Here is a 10,435-nt window from a genome sequence, read left to right on the forward strand (position 1 = left end):
AAATATAAAAAATAATGTATCTAATTGCATAGAAATGCCGTGAAAAGAGATCAAAATTGATTTGGGGGGAATCCCCGATTTGGGGGTGATCACGTGACCTAAAAAGTTGCGGCACCCACTAAAATTGAAGTTAGATTTATCAACTACAAAAAAATGCAAAAAACAACGTGTAACACGTTTAGCCTAAAGATGCTATTTTTGCCCCTAAGGGCCTGCACTATCACGTTCATGTATCTCTGACTGACTGTTTCCATGCAGTCTAAACTTCAAACTTATTCAAAGCACACTGTTTCAGACTTTAACTACGGTACCTGGTGTCACGACTCACGTGTTGAAGCACTGCAGCACATAAAATTAAAATGATACAAAACACGTATGTAAGTAGACTAGACGAAGTTGTTGATGCAAATATCGTAAAAGTAGAACAGCAGACACTATAGTTACGAGCTGCGATTAAACGCAGGAGATTAATCCATTGCATACCAGAGACACAAGACCTGCACAGGAGATTAATACAATGAGTCCCCTCATAAGCATTACTGCAGTGCCGTGGCCTGGTCCAACTTGTCCTTAATACCTTCAATGAAGGTCCTTCATTGCCTAGCGTCAAATCCAAGACAATTTAGAACTGTGGTCAAACATCAATAAAAGAAAAACAACAGCAAATTGCTGTCAGCAATTCGAGATGCTTGCAAACAACTAAATCGAAGTACAACTTCATAGCAAATATTTTTTTTCTAAATTATAAACATATTGGGGAGATATATCCCCCCATCCCCCTACTTCGCCACCATTGCTCATCGACCTGCGAATGTAGCGCGAAGGAACAAACTGCTGACTATGCCATTCTTGAATGTCCCATTTAAAAGGCACCAAATGCATGGTATAGCAGCACTAGACGAAACTACACTCACTTGGCTTTCTATCACCTGCCCTGAAATTTGAACAATCCTGTCTCACACGAAAGAATACCCCAATAGACTACGTCATCAATCTTTCCAAAGTCTCTTTACGATAAGAGATAGAAACAATTGTGACATATACAAAAACATGTATTCACCCAGCGGAGCAAGTAAAATGCACACAAAATCTTCGTTACCACAAACCACCCATGCCAGGTTTCTGTAGAAAACCATGTGACAAGACAGAGATGACTCGCTCAAATTATCAAATATCTCTCAAATGACAACGCATAAAAGGCAAAATTTGATGAAGGGTCTGAAAAACGAGCTTTTCCATGTCGGATGAACGAATTGAACCAAGAGGGATTGCACACAAACCATGAAGACGTCAATCCTGCTGAACGGAAGGTGAAGTTTGACCAATCGAAAATTATTTCTTTCATTTTGAATAAACCACGTGGGTTGCTCACCCAGGCGCAACTTTCCAAAAGGTACCATAAAAAATTCCCTACTTTGAAATTTGACCAATCAGAGTCGCGCCGATCAGTAGGGTAGGCACTTTAACATTTATTACTTTGAACATTGTTTGGTAATTACAAAAGAAAAAAGAGCAATAGCAGTGGTGGGAGTCAAACCCACAATAAAATGACTACCATCGCCCTAACCCAGTAGTTTTCAACCTTTTTGTTTTGGGCGGACCTATTTTGGTACCTTCAAAGCGGTTGCGGACCCTAAAGAAATTTATCTGCAATTTTGGGATATCGCTTCTCCTAGAATGGAATCAAATGTTTCATAAGTTTCGAAACGACACACTTTTTTTTGTTTTATTATCTTTATCCTGCATTGCGAGAAAGCGGACTTGAGCGCTATGCATCGGTGTACGCCTTCCGACGTACCACGACCCACGCTGCAGCCGACGGCAATGTCTGTTTCCGGTTGTCTACTTTACTTATGACTTAAATTTGGTACTACCCAGTACTCGAAATCGATCACTGGGTAGAGGCAATTATCGTAAAGTTTCTTGCCCAGAGAAACAACAGCAAGTACGGGTGGCTGGAGTCGAACATGCAGGCTCTCGACTGCGAGCCCAACGCGCAAACCACTCGACGATTGGTGACATTGACGAAGTTATGTTATGAGCTTTATGCTGGCACACAAGATCAAAAATCAGTAATCTATGTCTTGATTTGATGTTTTTCTATAAATTTTTACAAAAATCAATAAAATTTTGCGACCGTTACAAACAATTTCTCCCTTTTTTTCATTTCTAATCAATATTAATTCGTTATAATCTTGGTTATTGCAAAACTTTGAGTGGTGATAGACTGCTGACTAACGTTTGCATTTATACGTTAAGAATTGATCAATAGACTGCTGTCTCAAAAGAATTAAGTTGAACATAGCCTTATTAAAAATTAATTCATATATATGATATTTTTTAGTTAAGAAACCAAACCTTTGAACTTTCAAAGGACATCGCACCAGTTCGTTGGGAAATACAGTTTGAAAATCACGGTAATACACAAATAAAGCACAACTAACCAATTTTTAAATGTCGTAATTTATTAATCATGCTACAAACTAGGAAACTTTCACGGACCCCAGGTTGAGAACCAATGCCCTAACCCTCTGCGCCAAAGCAGCCGATAACTTAATTTAGCTACTATTTGCGTTTTTCCTTTATTCTTTCGAAGTTTCAACATAAGGGATTTTTATGGTACCTTTTGGAAAGTTGCCACCCGGGTGGGAAATTTTTTCCCCACGAACTTTCTGTCTTATTTGCATATTTCTGTAAGTGTAGCCATTACTGGTTACCGCGCATAACTGTTTTTACTAATTCATTTTTTCGTGCGGTTTTCAAAGTCAGCAGCCAATTTTCGCCCTCCAGATCCAAATCTAAACATTGAACTTGAAAAAAAAAACGTAGCCTGGAGACACACCTAGTCTAGTCAAGTTTAAAAAAGAAATTGATTCTGGTCACTTTAAAAGTAAGATTTTCCGAATTGATTAAGAATTAACCGTAACCCATTAACCCTACTTTTTTTGAAAAGCTTTTGTGCACCGCAAAAATTAATTTGTAGAAAAAAAAATTGACTTCGATGGGCGTCGAACCGTTGTCCTCACGAACATAAGGCACAAGATCAAACCACTGAACTTAACACGCCAACGAAAATTGTTTGCATTCACAGCTTCACACGGCATTAATACAAACTCTATGCGAAGTAACAGAAAGTTTGTGGGAAAAAAATTCGCCATCCGGGCAGCTACCCACCACAACACTGGGCATCCTTGCATGCATTATTTTGTTTTATGTTAAAATTATAAAAAAAAATTACCCTTTACATTAACGCACTGCAAACCAAGCTTACATAATGCCCTATTTGTGTAGGCAACAAATCTAGAAAGCAAAAGAGATTCCGCAATGTAGTTAAAGCTACAAAGTAGTTGTTTATATAACCAATTTATCGAACCTTTGGGACAACACAAATGAGCGAAGTTTTTTCATTATTTCTCCAAAGCAAAACACATTAAATATTTCAATCATCGAAACTTGGCTTTTACGAGCAGTCCACAGACAGCGGCAAGATTAGTAAGATTTCCTTTTTGATTGATAAACAGTTTTACCATATTAAAATTAACTTTGGGGACGTACAAAATTTCTCTTCAAAAAATAATGCGTTGTGCCAGGTAAGCTAGCTTATGCTTAAAAACACAAAGTATGATCAGAGCAATTGCGTAGCACTGCACAATCGGTTTGCGTAGCACTGCAGAATCGGTTTGCTTTAAAACGAAAAGACTTTCAAACAAAATCCTTACATAATCAAAATTACCAAACGAATGTTGGAAAGCTTAATCTTCAAGGAAGAAGTACTGCCCGGATTTCTTTTGACTGACATCTTTGACAGAGTTTTGTTTGTTAATTCTAGGCCGGAAGTTATTCGGATCACGCCTAAAAGTAATTCGCAAGGATTCCAAAAAAAGGTTCATCCCGGCAAGCAAAGGTTGTGGACTGTTGGCAGTAGTTTTGATAGATGGAATTCCATCAAAAACTATAACTCTATCAGCCAGGTAAGTAGCCATTATGAAGTCATGCTCTACAATGAATGCGGTCTTCTTGGCGTGAAGAATAAAGCGCTTGATAACCTGTAAAAAAATGCAATTCACTTTAGAAAAAAAGTTTCACATAATTGCATTAATCTAACATACGAGGTAGAGGCCATTTTGTTGGAGGTTACCGACTTCTAATAGGCATGAAATGGAACGGAATATGGAAAATGTCAAGGATAGAAGGTTTGGGTTTGATTTGAAAACAATCTTCCATCATGAACTTTCTAACACAGTATCAACCTTACAAAATCTGTAAAATAAGTTGAGTACAAGTTTCCGTTTGATTACGTTTCACAAACTGAATCAACGATCGATTTTCGATTCGTATTGAACCCTATCATCTATTGAACCAATGCGACTATTGCCCGGAAGGTTGTTCGAGAACTAGAAGTCGATAACCTTTCACTGCGTGAGTAACATAGTTTTACTTTAGTTCATTCATTCCAATGCACTACACCGCTATAAAGAAACCAAACAGTTATCTACGTTATATGTCCTGATGTTTGACATGAATTGATAAAACACGAAAACAGAAACTCCAACGCATTCCATTTTTCTGGGGTCCTACACAACAAGTGTCAAAGTTGCAGCGAAACAAGACCACAGGTGTAAGGTATTGGTCTGCCACTTCTAACCCCAGATGGTACGTAATCTTTACAAAAATATTACTGTTAAATTCTAAGCTTAAAATTAGCCTAAAGTTTGTGAGATTACTTGTAGCACATACAATACAGAAATCACAAAATTTGAAGATGGAAGAAATTCTTGAGATGGAACGGAAGATTTTTATGATAGAATGGAAATAGGATGGAGAAAATCTCGATGGAAGATGAAGAAAACGTCTTCCATTCCACACCTTGCTAATAAGTAGGCAGGAAAACACGTTTTATTATTCTGTACTTACTTTTGCTGCTACAATACGTTGCTCTGAATCCAAATAAGCAGACGGCTCATCGATCAGGTACACATCTGCTGGCTTACCAAGACATAGCGCGATTGCCACACGTTGAAGTTCGCCACCAGATAAGTTTTGAATTTCTTGGTCAATTATGCTGTCAATCATCAGCGGTTTCATGACGTCAGTGACAAACTGAGGATGCACATATGCCGAACGAATTTTGGTATGGAGAAGTTGTCGTACAGTACCAGTTGATTTAGGGCTAATTTTTTGGGGCTTGTAGCTGATGTTAAGTGTCGGTACACTTTCTCCTGCATCAGGGTCCAACTTCCCAGCCAACAATCGAATGAAGGTTGTTTTACCAGTTCCATTTTCTCCAAGCATAACAACTATCTCCGAGTCTGTAAACTCGCCACTTCGAATGCTCAGTTCAAAGTCACCCATCTTTTTCAACATGTTTCCATAGCGATAACGACACATTTTCTTAATTTCTTCATCAGCTTCAGCAGTTTCAGATACTTTAAACACAAGTGAAGCTTCTCTGAACCTCAGATTTTCAGATGGAATAAAACCATCCAGAAATATGTTGATGCCTGCACGTACAGAAGAAGGCATTGTAACTACACCATAAGCTCCAGGTACACCATACAAGCAGCATATGTAATCAGACAAATAATCCAGAACACTCAAATCATGCTCGACAACAATGACATAATTCTTATCTGACAAAAGTTTGCGAATGGCCAATGCTGCATTTAATCGCTGTTTCACATCAAGATAAGATGATGGTTCATCAAACATGTAGATATCTGCTTTTTGAACACATACAACAGCAATTGCAAATCTTTGAAGTTCACCACCAGAAAGGTCTGCAATGTTTCTATCTAGAATATGATTCAAATCAAGCAAGTCGCAGAACTCTGCTTGAGTGCCAGTGTCATCTTTTTTATCCAACATTTGTTGAACAGTACCCTTCACAGCTTTAGGAATTTGGTCAACATACTGAGGCTTTATAACAGCCTTTAAATCATCTTCTAAAATTTTTGTGAAATAATTTTGCAATTCTGAACCTCGAAAGTAATTCAAAATTTCCTGCCAATCCGGAGGATCATCAAACCTCCCCAAGTTGGGCTTTTGCTTTCCAGCAAGGATCTTTAAAGCAGTTGATTTTCCAATACCATTTGTTCCAACAAGACCCAAAACTTCTCCTGCTCTCGGGATCGGCAATCGATGAAGCTTGAACGAATTAGCATTATACCTATGTGTTGTATCCTTCTCTAAGTTACTAGGAAGATTAATGATGGTAATAGCTTCAAACGGGCATTTTTTGACACAAATGCCACAACCAATGCATAATTCTTCAGATATCCAAGCCTGTTTTGATGCAGGTGTGACCTCAATGCACAACTTTCCCATTCGCACAACCGGACACGACTTCCGACATTCTTGCCTGCATCGCTTCGGTTTACACTTATCATTGTCAACAATAGCAATACGTGTATTATGGTCAGAAGACATGGTATCTTACATTCAACAAATTAAATGACTAAATGAACATAATCTGAAAAATATGGTATTGAAAGTACTTGGCATACAAAGGAGGGTATCTCAAGGTCAAGTGATCCAGAGCAGTATGTGTGTCACACCATGGATCTTTGAATGGAAATTCAGCAAGCTTATGAAGTTCAACAAAGTTAAGACAATAAAACTCAGTGAATTTTTTTTTAGAAATCTTCACAAGTATCTAACAAGTTGTTACTTTTGTCAATAGTGGAAGATTTGACGTTACGTTTATTGCACATACACATTGTGCTATATTCAGAAATCCAGGCCATGTGGTGCATAAGTAGCTAAAATACAGGGTCTGTTACTATTCGGTGAGTTCCTAACCTCTAACCCGAACCCTAAAACGGCAATGATAATTAGGCTACGGTACCCGATAATAAAAAAAAAATTGAAAAAATCACTGAATAGAGATCGGATTCACCGAAATGGGCCATTCCGGAAATACACCCACCAACTATAATTTTGATACCAATTTGTTTTCTAAGCAACATTATTAACCAGTAACAACAAGCTAAAAGGGAGGCTAAACGTATTACTGACGCCCTGAATGCTTGTCCAGCAACCTTCTTTAGGCTGTTTGGGCCTGTCTAACACTAACCTTTCGTTATAGCACCGCATATGTTGGTGGTAAACGCAACACCAAATCTTCCATTTTTTTGACAAAAGTAACAACTTGTTATCATATCTCACAAACCTGACGTGATAGGATAATTCTGAGGTCAGGTTCGGATTCAGCACCCCAAAATAACTCTAAATCAGTCTTCAAAGTTCATGGCGCAAAAAAATTCTTTATTAGTAAACCAGTGTAATACGTGCAGGTACCATGCGGGTATCGGGTCTTTTTGGAGGATTTGTTCTCTTTTACCAAGAACAATAAATTGTCTTCTGAGGACACTTAAAAATGCTCAAATGTCCTATTTTTTTGTTATGAATTGGGATCTTACTTTATGCGACGGCTTGTGTGTCATTTTTAAAAATTTATTGTACCACAGTAATGTGACACGGAATGGCCTGTTTCGGTGAGTTCCCTATTCTGCGATTTTTTGAAAATCCAACGACGCCTTCAGTTTATTTAGAGAATTTTGTATTTTATTCCACAATATTGTTTCTTTTGCATTCCGATTCCGACAAAGAAAAATAAATGAAATTTAGCGAAAAATGTTTGAACTATTAAATTAAAATGTTTGCTCACATAAAATTCTACATATATCCTACATCATCCACGTTCTTTGCATCATGTTTTTGTCATTCATTTTTTAAATAAAGGTATTTGTTTATTTTATATGATAATTCAAATATATTTTACATTAAAACAACCTTTTTCACAAAGTAACTCAAAACAGTCAAAGAATTTTTGATGTCAACAAAACTTTTGATTGTAATGTAAAGGCATTTACATCGTTTTAACGTCGCCAGACGTTGAAATTGTGTACAAAAGGGAACTTTTGCTGACCAGGTATAGGTTGTACCATTTACAAAAGCCATTCGATTTGTTCAAAGAACCCAATTAGCCTAACAGTTCGTATTTACATTGATTCAATGTCTGAATATTGAATAATATTCAAATCAATCGTTGGATTTACAGGAGGCGTCGTTGGATTTTCAAAAAATCGCCGAATAGGAAACTCGCCGAAGCGGACTAGCCGAAACGGATTAGCCGAAACGGATTCGCCGAATACTAGCAGACCTAATGTAACATGCTAATTCCCAAATTCTCCAAGAAATTGGAGTACCTTGTTGTTTAGACTAACCTAATTAAAAGGATTTTTTTACACAGTATATATTCTAACTTAAATTATTTGAAGTCATGTTCTCTTACAGATCAAATTTAAACTACTGTATTACTAGCTAAGTACAGTAGCTATGCCACCAAAATTAAAACCAGCATGCTAATACTTGATAGTACAGTGTGCAATGGGAAAAACAATTGTACGGCTGAAAAAGTTGTCCAAGAAGTGTTAGTAGGCCAATTACATCTTTTGTCTTCAGTTTTATGATGCAGCCAGAGGTGGAAATCCGTTACTTTGAAAGAAGCATAATAACGTTGGATCGCTGACACCGAAAAGATGAGTGGACATACAACATCTCTGACAGCACTCATTTGTGTCTGACGCTTGACCCATGCCTTCGGGAAGGAAGCTCAGCCAACCTGCCTGGGTACGGTTGAATCGCCTCTGTATGGGCGACTTAGGGTGCATCGTTCCCGCTTTTTTTTTAAACTGGTTTCGTAACATTGAGAAGTGTGTTCCACTTCAGGAAAAATTCAGCCAAAAATGTTTTTTCGTTCAGGGACCCCTCTTTCCACTCGTGCCTTGGCCCCCCCAAATTGCGGACAGAAAAATCTACATAACTCCAAAACTAAAATACTTAGACATAAAGTGTTTGGTATTAAATTCATTGTAACTATATGATTTGATCCAAATTTGGTGAATAAAACATATTTTACTAAGAAACAAAAAATTTGCTACGTTCGTTGAAAACGTTCAAGTTGGACTCCTCTTTTAAAGCCTTATTCAAGGCTACTCTATGAGATAAAGAGTTATGGACCCGTCTCTTTTTAAAGCTTGATTCAAGTTTTGTACCATCAATCAACTATTCAGTCCTCGAAATTAAACCAAACTGCTTGGTGTGCCCTCTATCAATCCTAAAATAGAGCAATCAATTGGGAGCATCATAGCTGATTTCACTACTGAATTATTGGATGCATGGAACTGTTCTGTTGGTGGTGCTATCAGCATGGTATTGACACTACATCAACAAACACTAGCCTTTGGTCTGGAGATTGTGCTGAATTGCAACAGAAATTGAAGAAGTCATTGCTATGGTGTGCAACTGTGCATGCTGAAAACATGTTGGAGAACTCATCGTAGGTTTGAAGCACTGAGTATTGAAACATCTCGATGGCCTAAAATAACTATGTTTGTTCACTTTCGCACTCACTTCAACATTCTTTCTCAAGACCTCAACTCTTTCCCACCTTATTTAGATAGCCTACATACAAGTGCTTGTCAATCAGTATAATGAATTTCCTTGAAACCTTTTTCCTGTGACGTATTTTGGCCAGTTGACTTGCGGACGGGGGGGTCTGTTCGACACTATCACTTTGAGCTCGTGTATCTCAAAAACTACGCAAGATAGATCAATCAAATTTTCACATGGTGTAGATAATTTATCTGACAACATAACATAGAAACTCTTTTGCAATTTGTTCAACAGCGCAACTTGAAAAATCAAATAATTTGATGGTTGGTCATATTTTTTTTATTTGACTTGAGAAATTGCTTCTTATTTAACTTATAATTGAGTGTGACGAGTTAATTCCATTGTGTAGATTTTAATCTCTTACGCGGAGACGTCGTCCACGCTTCAATGAAATCGTAATTGGCGTCCGACTCGCGTTTGCTTGTTGTTTTGTCGGAGGCATTGTAAAAAAAAATTTGCTTTGTTTCAACATTTGCAGAGAATGAGACAAAATCACCGCAAAAAAACTATTTCAAGTTCTTTTTGAGCCACATGTTTAACCCATTTATGCCTAGCGTCCTATATGTAGGACACCTATTCAAATTAAAATTTTTCTTCGCACGTTCAGTTTTTAGATTTAGATGAAGTCAAAATACGTTTATGAGTGTTTTTGCAGCAGATATCACAACTTTTTTCAAAAATTGCTTGTTTTGTTGAGACTTGACATCATTTTCAATTTTCCCGATTTACTAATTCTGAAATTTTGAAGATGCATGTCGAATTATATCAATAAATTCGCATATGCAAATAAGCTTCCAAAAATATTTGTCATTGTCTTTATTCGTTATGTATCAACATATTCTACAGCAAATGTTTAAATTTAATTGGCAGCAAAATTTTCGAGAAAATTGGTTCAAAAGATTGGTGTCCTATATATAGGTCGCCAGGCACACGTGTTAGCAAAATGAAGCAAAAGCGACAATCGATTCTCGCGCACCAA

At 37.3% G+C, this 10,435-nt stretch overlaps 1 protein-coding gene across 1 annotated transcript; it reads right to left on the bottom strand.

Moving 5' to 3' along the window:
* Window positions 1-310: 310 nt before the first annotated feature.
* On the bottom strand, window positions 311-6,454 carry LOC145768501 (ATP-binding cassette sub-family E member 1-like). Its single transcript, XM_082580005.1, has 2 exons — window positions 4,915-6,454; window positions 311-4,046 (listed from the first exon to the last, which is right to left on the bottom strand). The coding sequence occupies exons 1-2, from the start codon at window positions 6,424-6,426 to the stop codon at window positions 3,753-3,755; spliced, it is 1,806 nt and encodes a 601-aa protein (XP_082436131.1). The 5' UTR covers window positions 6,427-6,454; the 3' UTR covers window positions 311-3,752.
* Window positions 6,455-10,435: the final 3,981 nt, after the last annotated feature.

Source organism: Aplidium turbinatum, chromosome 4, assembly GCF_918807975.1.
Source record: "Aplidium turbinatum chromosome 4, kaAplTurb1.1, whole genome shotgun sequence".
Lineage (NCBI taxonomy): Eukaryota > Metazoa > Chordata > Ascidiacea > Aplousobranchia > Polyclinidae > Aplidium > Aplidium turbinatum.

Coding starts and splice junctions, on each gene's coding strand:
- LOC145768501 (XM_082580005.1), bottom strand. CDS start 6,426: ATGTCTTCTGACCATAATACACGTATTGCTATTGTTGACAATGATAAG. Junction 4,047..4,914: donor AACGTATTGTAGCAGCAAAA/GTAAGTACAGAA, acceptor ATTTTTTTACAG/GTTATCAAGCGCTTTATTCT.